General features: G+C 51.0%; 1 protein-coding gene across 1 annotated transcript in view; it reads left to right on the forward strand.

Moving 5' to 3' along the window:
• LOC135232894 (mucin-12-like) overlaps positions 1-22,406 on the forward strand; it is a 75,241-nt gene that overhangs the window by 52,106 nt on the left and 729 nt on the right. The window contains exons 2-8 of the mRNA XM_064294812.1: positions 16,515-16,808; positions 17,285-17,412; positions 18,197-18,255; positions 19,645-19,796; positions 19,853-20,176; positions 20,291-20,453; positions 21,415-21,576. Coding sequence (XP_064150882.1) covers positions 16,515-16,808; positions 17,285-17,412; positions 18,197-18,255; positions 19,645-19,796; positions 19,853-20,176; positions 20,291-20,453; positions 21,415-21,576 — 1,282 coding nt within the window. The remainder of the gene's footprint in view (positions 1-16,514; positions 16,809-17,284; positions 17,413-18,196; positions 18,256-19,644; positions 19,797-19,852; positions 20,177-20,290; positions 20,454-21,414; positions 21,577-22,406) is intronic.

Consider the following 22,406-nt stretch of genomic DNA (forward strand, 5'->3'; position numbering starts at 1 on the left):
TTCTATTCTTTCCCAAACCACAGGCAGTGAGAGTTCACCATCCCCTGCAAGCCCTGGAGAATCATGTACCAGCTCAGCTGTCTCAAGACAGACGGCCACCACATTCGCCGAGACATCTACACATCACGGCCCCGTTTTCCTTTCTTCTCAACCCGTAGATTCATCTAGCACCTCATCTACCGTAGATGATGGAAGGTCTGCAAGCACATCAAGTCCCGGTGAATCTCTTCCCTCTTCTGGTCCCTCTGGACAAATCACGACTTCTCTTTCTCAAGGACCCACTTCTTCCACAACCACCAAAGACTTTTCCACACCGACACTTGCTACTGACTCTTCTTATAGCGCAGAAACTGCAAGGCCTGCTTCCCCATCCGGCCCCAGTGAAGTCTCTCCAACCTCCGAGTTTTCAGAGTCAACAGCTACGGCTCTCACACAGCAGTCAACTCGGTATACAGCCATTTATGACACTTCCGCATCAACGGCTCCTTCTGAGACCTCCCAAACAAGGGACAATGAGACTTTTGGAGCCTCTTCAAGTCCTGGAGAGGCATCTACCAATGCTGCTGTCTCAGGTCCCAGTGAGACCTTGAGTCCTTCCAGTGATTATGAAAACGGAAACACATCTTTCCCAGAAGAATCCACTTCCCACACAGCCACAGCAGACGGTTCATCACCAACATTCTCTCCTGACTCTAAGCACGCCACGGAAAATGCAAGTTCTTCTTCCCCAGCGACACCCAAAGGACTCTCTCCCAGAACCTCGGAATCTGAGACAACAACCACAACTCTCACAGAGGCTCCAGCTGTCTACGCTACCATTGCCGATCTGTACGAATCGACGGTTTCTTCTGCTGTTTCCCAAACCACAGCCAGTCAGAGTTCAGCATCCCCTGCAAGCCCTGAAGAGTCATTTACCAGCTCAGCTGTCGCAGGACAGACAGCCATCACATTCGCCGAGACGTCCACACTTAACAGCCCCGTTCTCCTTTCTTCCCAACCCACAGATTCATCTAGCACCTCCTCTACCGGAGACGAAGGAAGGCCTGCAAGCACACCAAGTCCCGGTGAATCTCTTCCCTTCCCTAGTCCTTCTGGAGAAATCACTACTTCTCTTTCTCAAGGATCCCCTTTTTCCACAACCACCAAAGACTTTTCCCCACCGACACTTGCTACTGACTCTTCTTATAGCGCAGAAACTGGAAGCCCTGCTTCCCCATCCGGCCCCACTGAAGTCTCTCCCACATCGGCACTTTCAGAGCTGACAGCCACGGCTCCCGCACAGCAGTCAAGTCGGTATACAGCTATTTCTGAAACGTCTCAATCGACAGCTCCTTCGGACACCTCCCCTGCAACGGATACTGCAACTTTTTCAGCTTCTTCAAGTCCTGGAGAGGCATCTACCAGCCCTGCTGTCTCAGGTCCCAGTGAGACCTTGACTACTTCCAGTGGTTATGGAAAAGGAAACACATCTTTCCCAGAAGAATCCACTTCAAACATAACCACAGCAGATGGGTCGTCACCAACATTGTCTCCTGAGTCTACCCACAGCACACAAAATGCACGTTCGTTTTCCCCATCGACTTCCAAAGGACTCTCTCCCAGCGCCTCAGAATCTGAAAGAACAACCACGATTCTCACAGAGGCCCCAACTCTCTACACCACCGTTCCTGATCTGTACATATCAACGGTTTCTTCTGTTGTTTCCCAAACCACTGGAGGTGAGAGTTCAGCATCCCCTGTAAGCTCCGGAGAGTCATTTACCAGCTCAGCCGTCTCAGGACGGACAGCCACTACATTCGCCGAGACGTCCACACATCACAGCCCCGTTTTCCTTTCTTCTCAACCCACAGGCTCGTCTAGCACCTCGTCTACCAAAGACGATGGAAGGCCTGAAAGCACACCAAGTCCCGGTGAATCTCTTCCCTCTTCTGGTCCTTCTGGAGAAATCACTACTTCTGTTTCTCAAGGATCCCCTTTTTCCACAAGCACCAAAGACTCTTCCACACTGACACTTGCTGCTGACTCTCCTTATAGTGCAGAAACTGAAAGGCCTGCTTCCGCATTCGGCCCCAGTAAAGTCTCTCCCACCTCAACGCTTTCAGAGCCCATAGCCACGACTCTCACACAGCATTCAACTAGGTATACACCCATTTCCGACGCTTCGGAATCAACAGGTGCTTCTGACACCCCGCATACAACCGACACTGGGACTCTTTCAGCTACTTCAAGTCACAGAGAGGCATTTACCAACCCTGCTGTCTCAGGTCCCAGGGAGACCGCGACTACTTCCAGTGATTCCGGAAAAGGAAACACCTCTTTCCCAGAAGAATCCACTTCCTACTTAACCACAGCAGACGGTTCACCACCGACATTGTCTCCTGAGTCTACCCACAGCACACAAAATGCAAGTTCTTTTTCCCCATCGACTCCCAAAGGACTCTCTCCCAGCGCCTCGGATTCTGAAAGAAAAACCACAACTCTCATAGAGGCTCCAACTGTCTATACCACCATTTCAGATCTGTACCGGGCAACGCTTTCTTCTATTCTTTCCCAAACCACAGGCAGTGAGAGTTCACCATCCCCTGCAAGCCCTGGAGAATCATTTACCAGCTCAGCTGTCTCAAGACAGACGGCCACTACATTCTCCGAGACATCTACACATCACGGCCCCGTTTTCCTTTCTTCTCAACCCGTAGATTCATCTAGCACCTCGTCTACCGTAGATGATGGAAGGTCTGCAAGCACATCAAGTCCCGGTGAATCTCTTCCCTCTTCTGGTCCCTCTGGACAAATCACTACTTCTCTTTCTCAAGGACCCACTTCTTCCACAACCACCAAAGACTTTTCCACACCGACACTTGCTACTGACTCTTCTTATAGCGCAGAAACTGCAAGGCCTGCTTCCCCATCCGGCCCCAGTGAAGTCTCTCCAACCTCCGAGTTTTCAGAGTCAACAGCTACGGCTCTCACACAGCAGTCAACTCGGTATACAGCCATTTATGACACTTCCGCATCAACGGCTCCTTCTGAGACCTCCCAAACAAGGGACAATGAGACTTTTGGAGCCTCTTCAAGTCCTGGAGAGGCATCAACCAATGCTGCTGTCTCAGGTCCCAGTGAGACCTTGAGTCCTTCCAGTGATTATGAAAACGGAAACACATCTTTCCCAGAAGAATCCACTTCCCACACAGCCACAGCAGACGGTTCATCACCAACATTCTCTCCTGACTCTAAGCACGCCACGGAAAATGCAAGTTCTTCTTCCCCAGCGACACCCAAAGGACTCTCTCCCAGAACCTCGGAATCTGAGACAACAACCACAACTCTCACAGAGGCTCCAGCTGTCTACGCTACCATTGCCGATCTGTACGAATCGACGGTTTCTTCTGCTGTTTCCCAAACCACAGCCAGTCAGAGTTCAGCATCCCCTGCAAGCCCTGAAGAGTCATTTACCAGCTCAGCTGTCGCAGGACAGACAGCCATCACATTCGCCGAGACGTCCACACTTAACAGCCCCGTTCTCCTTTCTTCCCAACCCACAGATTCATCTAGCACCTCCTCTACCGGAGACGAAGGAAGGCCTGCAAGCACACCAAGTCCCGGTGAATCTCTTCCCTTCCCTAGTCCTTCTGGAGAAATCACTACTTCTCTTTCTCAAGGATCCCCTTTTTCCACAACCACCAAAGACTTTTCCCCACCGACACTTGCTACTGACTCTTCTCATAGCGCAGAAACTGGAAGCCCTGCTTCCCCATCCGGCCCCACTGAAGTCTCTCCCACATCGGCACTTTCAGAGCTGACAGCCACGGCTCCCGCACAGCAGTCAAGTCGGTATACAGCTATTTCTGAAACTTCTCAATCGACAGCTCCTTCGGACACCTCCCCTGCAACGGATACTGCAACTTTTTCAGCTTCTTCAAGTCCTGGAGAGGCATCTACCAGCCCTGCTGTCTCAGGTCCCAGTGAGACCTTGACTACTTCCAGTGGTTATGGAAAAGGAAACACATCTTTCCCAGAAGAATCCACTTCAAACATAACCACAGCAGATGGGTCGTCACCAACATTGTCTCCTGAGTCTACCCACAGCACACAAAATGCACGTTCGTTTTCCCCATCGACTTCCAAAGGACTCTCTCCCAGCGCCTCAGAATCTGAAAGAACAACCACGATTCTCACAGAGGCCCCAACTCTCTACACCACCGTTCCTGATCTGTACATATCAACGGTTTCTTCTGTTGTTTCCCAAACCACTGGAGGTGAGAGTTCAGCATCCCCTGTAAGCTCCGGAGCGTCATTTACCAGCTCAGCCGTCGCAGGACGGACAGCCACTACATTCGCCGAGACGTCCACACATCACAGCCCCGTTTTCCTTTCTTCTCAACCCACAGGCTCGTCTAGGACCTCGTCTACCAAAGACGATGGAAGGCCTGAAAGCACACCAAGTCCCGGTGAATCTCTTCCCTCTTCTGGTCCTTCTGGAGAAATCACTACTTCTGTTTCTCAAGGATCCCCTTTTTCCACAAGCACCAAAGACTCTTCCGCACTGACACTTGCTGCTGACTCTCCTTATAGTGCAGAAACTGAAAGGCCTGCTTCCGCATTCGGCCCCAGTAAAGTCTCTCCCACCTCAACGCTTTCAGAGCCCATAGCCACGACTCTCACACAGCATTCAACTAGGTATACACCCATTTCCGACGCTTCGGAATCAACAGGTGCTTCTGACACCCCGCATACAACCGACACTGGGACTCTTTCAGCTACTTCAAGTCACGGAGAGGCATTTACCAACCCTGCTGTCTCAGGTCCCAGGGAGACCGCGACTACTTCCAGTGATTCCGGAAAAGGAAACACCTCTTTCCCAGAAGAATCCACTTCCTACTTAACCACAGCAGACGGTTCACCACCGACATTGTCTCCTGAGTCTACCCACAGCACACAAAATGCAAGTTCTTTTTCCCCATCGACTCCCAAAGGACTCTCTCCCAGCGCCTCGGATTCTGAAAGAAAAACCACAACTCTCATAGAGGCTCCAACTGTCTATACCACCATTTCAGATCTGTACCGGGCAACGCTTTCTTCTATTCTTTCCCAAACCACAGGCAGTGAGAGTTCACCATCCCCTGCAAGCCCTGGAGAATCATTTACCAGCTCAGCTGTCTCAAGACAGACGGCCACTACATTCGCCGAGACATCTACACATCACGGCCCCGTTTTCCTTTCTTCTCAACCCGTAGATTCATCTAGCACCTCGTCTACCGTAGATGATGGAAGGTCTGCAAGCACATCAAGTCCCGGTGAATCTCTTCCCTCTTCTGGTCCCTCTGGACAAATCACTACTTCTCTTTCTCAAGGACCCACTTCTTCCACAACCACCAAAGACTTTTCCACACCGACACTTGCTACTGACTCTTCTTATAGCGCAGAAACTGCAAGGCCTGCTTCCCCATCCGGCCCCAGTGAAGTCTCTCCAACCTCCGAGTTTTCAGAGTCAACAGCTACGGCTCTCACACAGCAGTCAACTCGGTATACAGCCATTTATGACACTTCCGCATCAACGGCTCCTTCTGAGACCTCCCAAACAAGGGACAATGAGACTTTTGGAGCCTCTTCAAGTCCTGGAGAGGCATCAACCAATGCTGCTGTCTCAGGTCCCAGTGAGACCTTGAGTCCTTCCAGTGATTATGAAAACGGAAACACATCTTTCCCAGAAGAATCCACTTCCCACACAGCCACAGCAGACGGTTCATCACCAACATTCTCTCCTGACTCTAAGCACGCCACGGAAAATGCAAGTTCTTCTTCCCCAGCGACACCCAAAGGACTCTCTCCCAGAACCTCGGAATCTGAGACAACAACCACAACTCTCACAGAGGCTCCAGCTATCTACGCTACCATTGCCGATCCATACGAATCGACGGTTTCTTCTGCTGTTTCCCAAACCACAGCCAGTCAGAGTTCAGCATCCCCTGCAAGCCCTGAAGAGTCATTTACCAGCTCAGCTGTCGCAGGACAGACAGCCATCACATTCGCCGAGACGTCCACACTTAACAGCCCCGTTCTCCTTTCTTCCCAACCCACAGATTCATCTAGCACCTCCTCTACCGGAGACGAAGGAAGGCCTGCAAGCACACCAAGTCCCGGTGAATCTCTTCCCTTCCCTAGTCCTTCTGGAGAAATCACTACTTCTCTTTCTCAAGGATCCCCTTTTTCCACAACCACCAAAGACTTTTCCCCACCGACACTTGCTACTGACTCTTCTCATAGCGCAGAAACTGGAAGCCCTGCTTCCCCATCCGGCCCCACTGAAGTCTCTCCCACATCGGCACTTTCAGAGCTGACAGCCACGGCTCCCGCACAGCAGTCAAGTCGGTATACAGCTATTTCTGAAACTTCTCAATCGACAGCTCCTTCGGACACCTCCCCTGCAACGGATACTGCAACTTTTTCAGCTTCTTCAAGTCCTGGAGAGGCATCTACCAGCCCTGCTGTCTCAGGTCCCAGTGAGACCTTGACTACTTCCAGTGGTTATGGAAAAGGAAACACATCTTTCCCAGAAGAATCCACTTCAAACATAACCACAGCAGATGGGTCGTCACCAACATTGTCTCCTGAGTCTACCCACAGCACACAAAATGCACGTTCGTTTTCCCCATCGACTTCCAAAGGACTCTCTCCCAGCGCCTCAGAATCTGAAAGAACAACCACGATTCTCACAGAGGCCCCAACTCTCTACACCACCGTTCCTGATCTGTACATATCAACGGTTTCTTCTGTTGTTTCCCAAACCACTGGAGGTGAGAGTTCAGCATCCCCTGTAAGCTCCGGAGAGTCATTTACCAGCTCAGCCGTCGCAGGACGGACAGCCACTACATTCGCCGAGACGTCCACACATCACAGCCCCGTTTTCCTTTCTTCTCAACCCACAGGCTCGTCTAGCACCTCGTCTACCAAAGACGATGGAAGGCCTGAAAGCACACCAAGTCCCGGTGAATCTCTTCCCTCTTCTGGTCCTTCTGGAGAAATCACTACTTCTGTTTCTCAAGGATCCCCTTTTTCCACAAGCACCAAAGACTCTTCCACACTGACACTTGCTGCTGACTCTCCTTATAGTGCAGAAACTGAAAGGCCTGCTTCCGCATTCGGCCCCAGTAAAGTCTCTCCCACCTCAACGCTTTCAGAGCCCATAGCCACGACTCTCACACAGCATTCAACTAGGTATACACCCATTTCCGACGCTTCGGAATCAACAGGTGCTTCTGACACCCCGCATACAACCGACACTGGGACTCTTTCAGCTACTTCAAGTCACAGAGAGGCATTTACCAACCCTGCTGTCTCAGGTCCCAGGGAGACCGCGACTACTTCCAGTGATTCGGGAAAAGGAAACACCTCTTTCCCAGAAGAATCCACTTCCTACTTAACCACAGCAGACGGTTCACCACCGACATTGTCTCCTGAGTCTACCCACAGCACACAAAATGCAAGTTCTTTTTCCCCATCGACTCCCAAAGGACTCTCTCCCAGCGCCTCGGATTCTGAAAGAAAAACCACAACTCTCATAGAGGCTCCAACTGTCTATACCACCATTTCAGATCTGTACCGGGCAACGCTTTCTTCTATTCTTTCCCAAACCACAGGCAGTGAGAGTTCACCATCCCCTGCAAGCCCTGGAGAATCATTTACCAGCTCAGCTGTCTCAAGACAGACGGCCACTACATTCGCCGAGACATCTACACATCACGGCCCCGTTTTCCTTTCTTCTCAACCCGTAGATTCATCTAGCACCTCGTCTACCGTAGATGATGGAAGGTCTGCAAGCACATCAAGTCCCGGTGAATCTCTTCCCTCTTCTGGTCCCTCTGGACAAATCACGACTTCTCTTTCTCAAGGACCCACTTCTTCCACAACCACCAAAGACTTTTCCACACCGACACTTGCTACTGACTCTTCTTATAGCGCAGAAACTGCAAGGCCTGCTTCCCCATCCGGCCCCAGTGAAGTCTCTCCAACCTCCGAGTTTTCAGAGTCAACAGCTACGGCTCTCACACAGCAGTCAACTCGGCATACAGCCATTTATGACACCTCCACATCAACGGCTCCTTCTGAGACCTCCCAAACAAGGGACAATGAGACTTTTGGAGCCTCTTCAAGTCCTGGAGAGGCATCTACCAATGCTGCTGTCTCAGGTCCCAGTGAGACCTTGAGTCCTTCCAGTGATTATGAAAACGGAAACACATCTTTCCCAGAAGAATCCACTTCCCACACAGCCACAGCAGACGGTTCATCACCAACATTCTCTCCTGACTCTAAGCACGCCACGGAAAATGCAAGTTCTTCTTCCCCAGCGACACCCAAAGGACTCTCTCCCAGAACCTCGGAATCTGAGACAACAACCACAACTCTCACAGAGGCTCCAGCTATCTACGCTACCATTGCCGATCTATACGAATCGACGGTTTCTTCTGTTGTTTCCCAAACCACAGCCAGTCAGAGTTCAGCATCCCCTGCAAGCCCTGAAGAGTCATTTACCAGCTCAGCTGTCGCAGGACAGACAGCCATCACATTCGCCGAGACGTCCACACTTAACAGCCCCGTTCTCCTTTCTTCCCAACCCACAGATTCATCTAGCACCTCCTCTACCGGAGACGAAGGAAGGCCTGCAAGCACACCAAGTCCCGGTGAATCTCTTCCCTTCCCTAGTCCTTCTGGAGAAATCACTACTTCTCTTTCTCAAGGATCCCTTTTTTCCACAACCACCAAAGACTTTTCCCCACCGACACTTGCTACTGACTCTTCTCATAGCGCAGAAACTGGAAGCTCTGCTTCCCCATCCGGCCCCACTGAAGTCTCTCCCACATCGGCACTTTCAGAGCTGACAGCCACGGCTCCCGCACAGCAGTCAAGTCGGTATACAGCTATTTCTGAAACTTCTCAATCGACAGCTCCTTCGGACACCTCCCCTGCAACGGATACTGCAACTTTTTCAGCTTCTTCAAGTCCTGGAGAGGCATCTACCAGCCCTGCTGTCTCAGGTCCCAGTGAGACCTTGACTACTTCCAGTGGTTATGGAAAAGGAAACACATCTTTCCCAGAAGAATCCACTTCAAACATAACCACAGCAGATGGGTCGTCACCAACATTGTCTCCTGAGTCTACCCACAGCACACAAAATGCACGTTCGTTTTCCCCATCGACTTCCAAAGGACTCTCTCCCAGCGCCTCAGAATCTGAAAGAACAACCACGATTCTCACAGAGGCCCCAACTCTCTACACCACCGTTCCTGATCTGTACATATCAACGGTTTCTTCTGTTGTTTCCCAAACCACTGGAGGTGAGAGTTCAGCATCCCCTGTAAGCTCCGGAGCGTCATTTACCAGCTCAGTCGTCTCAGGACGGACAGCCACTACATTCGCCGAGACGTCCACACATCACAGCCCCGTTTTCCTTTCTTCTCAACCCACAGGCTCGTCTAGGACCTCGTCTACCAAAGACGATGGAAGGCCTGAAAGCACACCAAGTCCCGGTGAATCTCTTCCCTCTTCTGGTCCTTCTGGAGAAATCACTACTTCTGTTTCTCAAGGATCCCCTTTTTCCACAAGCACCAAAGACTCTTCCGCACTGACACTTGCTGCTGACTCTCCTTATAGTGCAGAAACTGAAAGGCCTGCTTCCGCATTCGGCCCCAGTAAAGTCTCTCCCACCTCAACGCTTTCAGAGCCCATAGCCACGACTCTCACACAGCATTCAACTAGGTATACACCCATTTCCGACGCTTCGGAATCAACAGGTGCTTCTGACACCCCGCATACAACCGACACTGGGACTCTTTCAGCTACTTCAAGTCACGGAGAGGCGTTTACCAACCCTGCTGTCTCAGGTCCCAGGGAGACCGCGACTACTTCCAGTGATTCGGGAAAAGGAAACACCTCTTTCCCAGAAGAATCCACTTCCTACTTAACCACAGCAGACGGTTCACCACCGACATTGTCTCCTGAGTCTACCCACAGCACACAAAATGCAAGTTCTTTTTCCCCATCGACTCCCAAAGGACTCTCTCCCAGCGCCTCGGATTCTGAAAGAAAAACCACAACTCTCATAGAGGCTCCAACTGTCTATACCACCATTTCAGATCTGTACCGGGCAACGCTTTCTTCTATTCTTTCCCAAACCACAGGCAGTGAGAGTTCACCATCCCCTGCAAGCCCTGGAGAATCATTTACCAGCTCAGCTGTCTCAAGACAGACGGCCACTACATTCGCCGAGACATCTACACATCACGGCCCCGTTTTCCTTTCTTCTCAACCCGTAGATTCATCTAGCACCTCGTCTACCGTAGATGATGGAAGGTCTGCAAGCACATCAAGTCCCGGTGAATCTCTTCCCTCTTCTGGTCCCTCTGGACAAATCACTACTTCTCTTTCTCAAGGACCCACTTCTTCCACAACCACCAAAGACTTTTCCACACCGACACTTGCTACTGACTCTTCTTATAGCGCAGAAACTGCAAGGCCTGCTTCCCCATCCGGCCCCAGTGAAGTCTCTCCAACCTCCGAGTTTTCAGAGTCAACAGCTACGGCTCTCACACAGCAGTCAACTCGGCATACAGCCATTTATGACACCTCCACATCAACGGCTCCTTCTGAGACCTCCCAAACAAGGGACAATGAGACTTTTGGAGCCTCTTCAAGTCCTGGAGAGGCATCTACCAATGCTGCTGTCTCAGGTCCCAGTGAGACCTTGAGTCCTTCCAGTGATTATGAAAACGGAAACACATCTTTCCCAGAAGAATCCACTTCCCACACAGCCACAGCAGACGGTTCATCACCAACATTCTCTCCTGACTCTAAGCACGCCACGGAAAATGCAAGTTCTTCTTCCCCAGCGACACCCAAAGGACTCTCTCCCAGAACCTCGGAATCTGAGACAACAACCACAACTCTCACAGAGGCTCCAGCTATCTACGCTACCATTGCCGATCTATACGAATCGACGGTTTCTTCTGTTGTTTCCCAAACCACAGCCAGTCAGAGTTCAGCATCCCCTGCAAGCCCTGAAGAGTCATTTACCAGCTCAGCTGTCGCAGGACAGACAGCCATCACATTCGCCGAGACGTCCACACTTAACAGCCCCGTTCTCCTTTCTTCCCAACCCACAGATTCATCTAGCACCTCCTCTACCGGAGACGAAGGAAGGCCTGCAAGCACACCAAGTCCCGGTGAATCTCTTCCCTTCCCTAGTCCTTCTGGAGAAATCACTACTTCTCTTTCTCAAGGATCCCTTTTTTCCACAACCACCAAAGACTTTTCCCCACCGACACTTGCTACTGACTCTTCTCATAGCGCAGAAACTGGAAGCTCTGCTTCCCCATCCGGCCCCACTGAAGTCTCTCCCACATCGGCACTTTCAGAGCTGACAGCCACGGCTCCCGCACAGCAGTCAAGTCGGTATACAGCTATTTCTGAAACTTCTCAATCGACAGCTCCTTCGGACACCTCCCCTGCAACGGATACTGCAACTTTTTCAGCTTCTTCAAGTCCTGGAGAGGCATCTACCAGCCCTGCTGTCTCAGGTCCCAGTGAGACCTTGACTACTTCCAGTGGTTATGGAAAAGGAAACACATCTTTCCCAGAAGAATCCACTTCAAACATAACCACAGCAGATGGGTCGTCACCAACATTGTCTCCTGAGTCTACCCACAGCACACAAAATGCACGTTCGTTTTCCCCATCGACTTCCAAAGGACTCTCTCCCAGCGCCTCAGAATCTGAAAGAACAACCACGATTCTCACAGAGGCCCCAACTCTCTACACCACCGTTCCTGATCTGTACATATCAACGGTTTCTTCTGTTGTTTCCCAAACCACTGGAGGTGAGAGTTCAGCATCCCCTGTAAGCTCCGGAGCGTCATTTACCAGCTCAGTCGTCTCAGGACGGACAGCCACTACATTCGCCGAGACGTCCACACATCACAGCCCCGTTTTCCTTTCTTCTCAACCCACAGGCTCGTCTAGGACCTCGTCTACCAAAGACGATGGAAGGCCTGAAAGCACACCAAGTCCCGGTGAATCTCTTCCCTCTTCTGGTCCTTCTGGAGAAATCACTACTTCTGTTTCTCAAGGATCCCCTTTTTCCACAAGCACCAAAGACTCTTCCACACTGACACTTGCTGCTGACTCTCCTTATAGTGCAGATACTGAAAGGCCTGCTTCCGCATTCGGCCCCAGTAAAGTCTCTCCCACCTCAACGCTTTCAGAGCCCATAGCCACGACTCTCACACAGCATTCAACTAGGTATACACCCATTTCCGACGCTTCGGAATCAACAGGTGCTTCTGACACCCCGCATACAACCGACACTGGGACTCTTTCAGCTACTTCAAGTCACGGAGAGGCGTTTACCAACCCTGCTGTCTCAGGTCCCAGGGAGACCGCGACTACTTCCAGTGATTCGGGAAAAGGAAACACCTCTTTCCCAGAAGAATCCACTTCCTACTTAACCACAGCAGACGGTTCACCACCGACATTGTCTCCTGAGTCTACCCACAGCACACAAAATGCAAGTTCTTTTTCCCCATCGACTCCCAAAGGACTCTCTCCCAGCGCCTCGGATTCTGAAAGAAAAACCACAACTCTCATAGAGGCTCCAACTGTCTATACCACCATTTCAGATCTGTACCGGGCAACGCTTTCTTCTATTCTTTCCCAAACCACAGGCAGTGAGAGTTCACCATCCCCTGCAAGCCCTGGAGAATCATTTACCAGCTCAGCTGTCTCAAGACAGACGGCCACTACATTCGCCGAGACATCTACACATCACGGCCCCGTTTTCCTTTCTTCTCAACCCGTAGATTCATCTAGCACCTCGTCTACTGTAGATGATGGAAGGTCTGCAAGCACATCAAGTCCCGGTGAATCTCTTCCCTCTTCTGGTCCCTCTGGACAAATCACTACTTCTCTTTCTCAAGGACCCACTTCTTCCACAACCACCAAAGACTTTTCCACACTGACACTTGCTACTGACTCTTCTTATAGCGCAGAAACTGCAAGGCCTGCTTCCCCATCCGGCCCCAGTGAAGTCTCTCCAACCTCCGAGTTTTCAGAGTCAACAGCTACGGCTCTCACACAGCAGTCAACTCGGTATACAGCCATTTATGACACTTCCGCATCAACGGCTCCTTCTGAGACCTCCCAAACAAGGGACAATGAGACTTTTGGAGCCTCTTCAAGTCCTGGAGAGGCATCTACCAATGCTGCTGTCTCAGGTCCCAGTGAGACCTTGAGTCCTTCCAGTGATTATGAAAACGGAAACACATCTTTCCCAGAAGAATCCACTTCCCACACAGCCACAGCAGACGGTTCATCACCAACATTCTCTCCTGACTCTAAGCACGCCACGGAAAATGCAAGTTCTTCTTCCCCAGCGACACCCAAAGGACTCTCTCCCAGAACCTCGGAATCTGAGACAACAACCACAACTCTCACAGAGGCTCCAGCTATCTACGCTACCATTGCCGATCTGTACGAATCGACGGTTTCTTCTGTTGTTTCCCAAACCACAGCCAGTCAGAGTTCAGCATCCCCTGCAAGCCCTGAAGAGTCATTTACCAGCTCAGCTGTCGCAGGACAGACAGCCATCACATTCGCCGAGACGTCCACACTTAACAGCCCCGTTCTCCTCTCTTCCCAACCCACAGATTCATCTAGCACCTCCTCTACCGGAGACGAAGGAAGGCCTGCAAGCACACCAAGTCCCGGTGAATCTCTTCCCTTCACTAGTCCTTCTGGAGAAATCACTACTTCTCTTTCTCAAGGATCCCTTTTTTCCACAACCACCAAAGACTTTTCCCCACCGACACTTGCTACTGACTCTTCTCATAGCGCAGAAACTGGAAGCTCTGCTTCCCCATCCGGCCCCACTGAAGTCTCTCCCACATCGGCACTTTCAGAGCTGACAGCCACGGCTCCCGCACAGCAGTCAAGTCGGTATACAGCTATTTCTGAAACTTCTCAATCGACAGCTCCTTCGGACACCTCCCCTGCAACGGATACTGCAACTTTTTCAGCTTCTTCAAGTCCTGGAGAGGCATCTACCAGCCCTGCTGTCTCAGGTCCCAGTGAGACCTTGACTACTTCCAGTGGTTATGGAAAAGGAAACACATCTTTCCCAGAAGAATCCACTTCCTATGTAACCATGACGGACGTTTCGTCACCAGTATTCTCTCCTGAGTCTACCCACAGCACACAAAATGCAAGTTCTTTATCCCCATCCAGTCTCCTAGGACTCTCTCCCAGCGCCTCTCATTCTGAAACAGCAACCACAACTCTCAGAGATGCTCCAACTGTCTACACTACCATTTCTGAATTTTACGTATCAACGGTTTCGTCCATTGTTTCACAAACCGCAGGCAGTGAGAGTTCAGCATCCCCTTTAAGCCCTGGAGAGTCATTTACTAGCTCAGCCGTCTCAGGACGGACAGCCACTACATTCGCCGAGACGTCTACACATCACGGCCCCGTTTTCCTTTCTTCTCAACCCACAGATTCATCTAGCACCTTCTCTACCAAGGACCTTGGAGTGCCTGAAAGCAAATCAAGTCCCGTTGAATCTCTTCCCTCTTCTGGTCCTTCTGGAGAAATTACTACTTCTCTTTCTCAAGGATCCACATTTTCCAAAAGCACCAAAAACTTTTCCACACCAACACTTGCTACTGACCTTTCTTATAGCGCAGAAACTGCAAGTTCTTCATCCCCATCTGGCCCCACAGTAGTCTCTTCTACCTTGGCTGTTTCAGAGCCGACAGCCACGGTTCTTACACAGCAGTCAGTTCGGTATACAGCAATTTCTGACACTTCCGAATCATCAGCTCCTACTGAGCCCTCCCATACAATGGACTCTGGGACTTTTTCCGCTACTACAAGTCCTGGAGAGGAATCTACCAGCCCTGCTGTGTCAGGTCCCAGGGAGACCTTGACTACTTCCAGTGATTCTGGAAAAGGAAACACATCTTTCCCAGATGATTCCACTTCCTACATAACCACAGGAGACGGTTCGTCACCAACCTTCTCTCCTGATTCCTTCTATGGCATAGAAAACGCAAGTTCTTCTTTTCAATCAAGCCCCAGTGAAGTCTCTATTACCTCTGCAGTCTCTGAACAAACAGCCACATCTCTCACAAAGCAACCGTTTGCCTCACCTGGCATTTCTGATGCGTATGAATCAACAGTTTCTTCTGACATCTTTTTTACCTCAGAAAACGGAATGTCTACATCTCCACGAATATCAGACATATTATCTTCCACTACTGGTACCTTTCGAAAGACTTCTCTTCCTGATGCATCCACTACCCACACAACCACATCGGATTTGTCACATCCCACAGGTTCAGCTGTCACCTCCTCTGCTGTCTTTGCAAGTTCTGTTTCTACATCAAGCCCTTTTCAGTCATCTTCCACCATCTCAGTCTCTGGACAAACAGCTGCCATTTTTACAGAAAAATCAGCTCTCCACACCACCATTTCTGATTTGCCGAAAACAGCAGTTTCTGTTGATACCGTCTATACCACTCCTAGTGGCAGTCCTATATTTCCATCAAGTTCTGGCCTATTGCCTTCCTCTACTGCCACGACCTTCACTGAGGAATCCAATGTCTTCACAACTACTACTGATTTCTCCAGCTCAGTGGATTTATCTGATGTCCCCAACACCACAGAAAATCTTCGTCCGTTATCTTCACCAAGCCCCCTTCATCCCTCTTCATTCACAGCCATCTCTGGACAAGTGTCTGCCACCTTGCGTGAGGATTCCTCTCTCCTCATCACCACCAGTGATCCTGCCAAACCAACCATTTCTTCTTCCCTCACCTCTGCCACAGGCAGTCATAGTTCTGCATCTTCATCAGCTCCCACTTCATTTTCTACTAGGAGAACTATGTCTGAACAAACAGCCACCACCCTCCATGAAGGATCTACAATCTTCCAAACCAGTCCAGCTTCATCAAACACAACAGTGTCATCTGACACCTCCCACACCACAGTCCCTGGTGCTTCTTCTTCAGCTTCGGCTATCCCTGAGTTCCCTTCCAGGCCAGTCTCTGATTCTTCTTCAGCCATTCCAACTTCTGGTTTTGCTCTTTCTCTGTCCTCCACTTCATCTGACTCTAGCCATTCTCTAGTCCCTGGGCTCAGTACCACTTCAACTGTCCGTCCCTTATTCACTAGCACCTACACCACTGTGATGACGACACACTCTCCAACTACAACACCAAGTAAGTCTCATATGTCGCTCTATGGGCCTTTTCCCTCCTCTTCCCTCAGCAGCTGAATCCGCTTTGACCTATTTGTGGTCTTCTTGTTCCACCTGTCCAGCTCTCTAGCCAGCCAATGTATGTCATGCATGTTGGTGGTGGATGTTGTCCTCTTTTGATATGTAAGGCTCTCTTTTTTCTTAACTTGTCCTCTTATATCTTTTGTATCCTTACTCTCTGTTGTCCCTCTCCACATTTCCCTTCTCTGAGCTTACCTCCTCCTTTCCCAACTATCTCCTGGGAATTGGGGCAGGGGCAGAGGGGGCTCAGCTAGACGTGTGATCATCTGGTCCCATCTCCTTCCTTCAGTGCAATGCCTGGATGATGGGACCTGGAATGGGAATCAGTGCTTTTGTCTCTCAGGCTTCCTTGGTGACCACTGTGAATTCTACCCTTCCACAGGGCTTTGTGAGAATGGCGGCACCTGGGATGGATTGAAGTGTATCTGTCAACCAGGCTTCTTTGGTTACCAGTGCCAGTCCCTCTTACACTCCATCAGCATAGGTAATGACCTTTTTTTGAGACTTGCAAATTTTCCCCAGACTCCTTAACCACCTAAAATAGGATGGCAGTAGAAGGGATTGCCCACTACCACACCCCCACTACCACACCCTCATTTCACTAGGAGAGGAGATAATGTGACTTTTCCCCTGGGCCACATGGCTGTTAGAACATGGCCCTTCTGGTTCCTCCTTTAGGGCCCTTTGCACTAGCTCATCGGCCGCTCTTATCAGGGCATTTCTATCCTAACGCTTTATGGAGCCCTCAAACTCTCTCTTTGTCTTGATCCCGGCCACTAGCTCCTCAAGTTACTCAGAGACAAGGGGCAGAAGTCTCAGCGATCTCACCTGCCTCTTGTATTTCCAACCTCTCTCCTGCCCACTTCCTCTGCCTCCATGAGACCAACAGAGAAGTACCCAATTCCTGAAGACATGACTGGGAGGTTGCTGTCTCATGTAAAATGTGTCCTGTTTCCACAGACATCCCGGAAATAATCAATGCCACTGTAGGTGTGTTACTTAAAGTGACTTACAGGAATTTCACAAAAGACCTGGAAAACGCATCCTCCGAGGCATACCAGAATTTCACGAAACTCTTCAAGGAACGGGTAAAGCAGGGGAAGCCCAGGTTCCCCAGTACAGTGGCGTCACTAGGGTTGGTGTCTCCCAATACTATGAGTCATGGTGTCACTCCCCACCCACCCCCCCCCCACCGCCGAGACCTCTTCCCATACCAGACGATACAGAACCCAGCCAAGCCCCCGGGTGTCCTCCGGCCCGCCACCTCTAGGCTCTGCAGCGCTTGCGCGCCACCGCCTTGGCCTAGTGGGGACGCAGCCTGCTGGCTGCCCCGCCCCCGGCTCTAGATGGCCACCTCTTCCCGCGCAAGCGCTGCTGCAACTGCACCACCCCGCCCGAGCCAACGCCCAACCCAAGGCTGGCCAGCATCTCTCGCACCAGCTGCCACAGCTCACACCGCACAAAAATTTTATATATAGTCATTTTGGTGTCACCCCCTCTGACAGCGTCAACCTGGTGCAGTCCCACCCCCTATACCCCTCTTGACGCGACTGCCCAGGAAGGAAGTCTGATGTGAGAGGGAGAGCAGGGTCTCGTCCTGACTGGCTGATTGGAGCTTCTTGGCTCAGAGGTCTCCTCTGTCTTCCCAAGTCCAGAGAGGTGATCCTCTGAGAGATAGATGATCATCCTTGAGCCCATCCCGCCCAAATCCTGAGCAGAGAGGGCGACCCCGTGCCTTCCCGTCCTTCTTCCTATGGGCTGATACCTGGGTTCCATGGAAGGGACCCCGGAGCTACCCCCAAGACAGGGAACAGGGCCACTGCAGCTCCAGCCCTGAGTGAGGAAATGGCTCAGTTGCCTTGTTTCTTTCAGATGGATGAAGTTTACAAGGACCTTCTGGGATACGGAGGGGTGATCATTAGGAAACTGCTGTGCGTATGTGGGAGGGCGTATTTATAGATTGTGGGAAGCCCCTCTCTGTCTTTGCTTTTCTGTCACCTCCCAGGACCAATGGTTAGAATATCTGCCTGGGTGAGCCATAGGGCTCCTGAGCTCTGAGGCTACACATGAAGTCCCTGAGACAATTTATTCATCATCCATTCATTCAACAAACATTTATTGACTTCCTACCCTACGCCGACCCTGTGCTAGGTGCTGGGAACGCAGTAATCCCTGCCTTCAAGGAGCTTAGTGTGGCAGGGCACAGATAGCAAATCGGCTGTACAGTGGTTCAAGTTAGGGTACAGAAGGCACAGGGTGCAATGGGAGGAGTCCTTAACATAGGTGCTGTTGGGGTGGAGGAAATTCTTCCTGGAAGAGGTGACAGCTGAGCTGAGGCTTGAAGAATAAGGAGGAATGAGCCAGGGAAAGGAAAGGGAGAGGGAGAGTGTTACGGCAGAGGGAATAGAGCCCAGCAGGGAGAGAGAGATGGCCGAGTCTAGGAACTCAAAGATGCTCAGAAGGGCTGGCTGCAGGAGGGAAAGGGGGTCATGATGGGAGAGAAGGCTGGAAAACGACCCATGTCCATCTATTTAGAATTTGGTGCACTAACAGTTTAAGCCCACAAGTGCTATTATGTGGACGGATCAGCCTGGCTGCAGTACAGAAGAGATGTCCTGGGAAAGAATCATGGGCTGCGCCAGCATTTCAGGGACAGCCAGGGAAGGCAGAGCCCCAAAAGGAGAAGCAGGCAGATGAGTGGGGAGGGAACTAGGAGATGTGTGTCCCAGCGGCTCGGGAAGAGAGAGCTTCAGGAAGAAGGGAGGCAACACCATTAAGAGCCCTTGGCATGTTCAGGTTCATGTGGAAGTTTCTGTAGCTCAGCATCCTCCAACTCACCCTGCCCCTGTCCAGTGTCCCATTTCCATTTTGGCTCAGGGTTTTCTTGGTTCCAGTTCTCCTGAGCCTTGTTCCTGATTTCTTTCATGATGACTGTGACCAGCGACTTGCCTTCAGGTCTCTTTTCTCAGCAGCATCACCAGGCATCTAATAAGAAGCTTCTGGGTCAGAAGCTGTGTTTCTAGTGACCTCATTCTTCTTCACTTTAAAGAGCTCACTTACTTTATTTTTAAAACATAACCTGAGAAGCTTACTTATTTTAAACCAATAAATTTCACCCACTGGCATGTATTGTGATCGCTGATATTCTAAGATCTTGAATCGTTTTGCTCAACTGGTGCCCTTGAGTTGCTTGAGGGAAGGGTTTCTGTTCTTTCCTGCCTCTTGGTCATATGGCTCATCACCCTTCTTCCTCCTCTGGTCGCACTTGCTGGGAGGCTGGTGACATGGGATAACTAATGAACTGACCATCCCTATTTCAGCAATGGCAGCATCGTGGTGGAACATGATGTCATCCTTCAGGCCAACTACACTTTGGATTTTCAGGATGTGTTTAAAAACCTCACTAAGATTGTAAAGGCAAAGATTACTGATGAAACCAAAAATCCACTTGAGGATATTGACAAGTGCCAAGGTAGGCTGCCAGAGAGCCCTGGACGGTGGTGGGAAAAGTTTTGGGGGGAACCTTAGGGAGGTTTCAGCTTCCCCCTCCTCTACTCACCTCTCTTCTGGAACCCCAGAGACCTCTCTGTAGGAGCCCAGAAGCCAGCCCCGTACCTCCCAGACCCAGGCTGGTGTTGTCACCAGCACTAATCTCTCGCTGCGTGTCTGGGATGGGCTCTCGGTGGAGGGTGTGGTATAAAAGAAAGAGGAGACCTGGCTACACCCAGGGAGACAGAGCGGAACATCCCTGTTTTTTCCTTCCCCACCCACTCTTGGCAGACACAGCCCTGTGCTATAATGAGGAGGACACGGTCGTGGCAGAGGTTGCAAAGCTAAACTTTGACCCCCAGGGTAAGCAGCGCATGGGCAGTGGCAGGGGGCGGGGGGCAGAGTGTAGGTGGTAAAGTGTGGGAACCAAGGGTGCTTTAGCAAAGCTGATGCCTGCTCCCTGCTCCGCACCCCCAGAACAGTGCGTGAAGAATGCTGCAAAGGACTTTGCCCAGTTCTACTACGTGGATGAGCTCAAAGAGAAGCTGGTCTGTGTGACCAAATGTACTGCAGGGACAAAGACACAACTGAACTGTAACAAGGGCACCTGCCAACTGGACAAAAGTGGGCCCCATTGCCTGTGAGTGCCTGCCCTTCTGAGCCCAGTGCCCACCCTGTCCCCGAGGAAGGGCAGGGTGGGGTGGGCAGAGCTCAGAAAATGCCCCCTCCTCCGCTCCCCTCCTCCACCTGTCTGGGTGTCCTCGTCTCCTCTACATCCCTCTTTCCTCTCCCCTACCTCCTACACCCTGCCCCCCACCTCAGTGAGGGGTAGGCACAGATTCCTAGCCATGAACACCCTAGAACTGATTAACCCCTTCCTGAGAAATTTTGAGTTATTAATTTTCAAATCTATATCTGTATCTATATCTGTTTTTGTTGCTATTTCTTTACCTATATCTATATCATCAAGGAGCCCTGGTGCTGCAAATGGTTAATCACTCAGCTGCTAACTGAAAAGTTGGCAGTTCAAAGCCACTCAGTGGCTCTGAGGGAGAAAGACCTGGCAGTCTGCTCCAGAAAAGATTATAGCCTAGAAAACCCTATGAGGCAGTTCTCTGTCACATGGGGTCACCATGAGTCAGAATCAACTCAATGACACCTAGCAACAACAACGTTTAAATCATCAATTTCCTTTACGTCATCTCAGCTGTGTTGCCATTATCACCTCTAGCTATACAGAGCTCAAAGTTCAGGAGACCATAAATCAAAGAACAAGATATGACACATAATAACAGGCCCATCTAGGTGCCAACTTCTTAGAGATTAAAAGGGCAAAACATCATGTGTCTCAGACAAGGCACCCAACACTCTCAGATCCCTCTGAGCCCCAGTCATTCTGAGTGCTGCCCTGCAGCCCACCTACCCATCACCCCCTCCTTCTCCACCACCTATTAGCCTAAGGGAGTCAGAGACCCTGGCTCCCTGTGCGTCCAGTGCCTCTCTTGAAGTCAGAGCTGATTTACTGTGCCATGTACATTTTTTTTTTCTTTTGGGAGACGGGGTGTGAGGGGTGGCCAGCCCTAAGCATACATGTACCCCAGGTGCCCGACCACGAACACGCATTGGTACTGGGGACAGACCTGTCAGTGGAGTACTAGCAAGAGCCTGGTGTACGGGAGCGTAGGGGCCGTGGTGGTGATACTGGTGGTCACAGTGGTTGCCCTGTCCATCTTCCTGGGCCAATTCTGGAGAAAACTGCACAGGTGAGCATCTGCACAGGTGAGCATCTGGTAGCCTGGGCAAGGCAGCCAACACCACAGGCCCAGAGAGCAGGGGTGTGGACAGGGACCCCGGGAAGGCTAGCTTCAGTCTGAATGTCCCAAGGCTTGTGAAAGGAGCCCCCATTTCGGGGAGCACCCAGGCCACCCACCAGAACATGCCCTGAGAACCACACAGCATACAGGGAGGAACCAGGAGAAAGACGAGCCACCAGAGGCCGCCCCTCCTTGCCCATCCAGCCTTCCCATTCATCGCCCTCTTTACGCTCACAATAGGCTTGCTATCCCCAAAGTGCAGCACAGGGCAAGTAACTACAGGGTCCCACAGCTGGCTCTGCTCCTTCTGTGCCAACAGGCAAAGAACACAGCTGTGGCCACATAGCAGTGCCCAGCCCTCTCAGCTCTGGGACAAAGGTAGCCTTTCCATATGATGTGAGATATCCATTTGACACAAATGGAAACAGAAACCTATACAATGAAATGACAGTCTCCATGCCCTGTCCCCACCTGGCATTTGTTATCTCTGTAGTTGTCACAGAGCAGTGCTTTCACACTAGGAACCTGTGGATGTGCTGTCTGGGTCTCCCTTTCCCAGCTGTGAAATGGGGTACACACCATTGAGAAGTTTGTCGTGAAGTGCCCAGCACAGTACCAGACCTGGCAGGCAGGCAAAGGGAGCTGCCATGACTCTAGCCCCTTCTCACAGATAGGAAACTGAGGCCCAATGCAGAGTGATCTGTCCAAGACCACATGGGGTGTGAAGAGCAGTGCCTGGCATGGGGACAGGCGGTGGTGATGTGGCTCTTCATTCTCTA

The sequence above is a fragment of the Loxodonta africana genome, chromosome 12 (genome assembly GCF_030014295.1).
Source record: "Loxodonta africana isolate mLoxAfr1 chromosome 12, mLoxAfr1.hap2, whole genome shotgun sequence".
Lineage (NCBI taxonomy): Eukaryota > Metazoa > Chordata > Mammalia > Proboscidea > Elephantidae > Loxodonta > Loxodonta africana.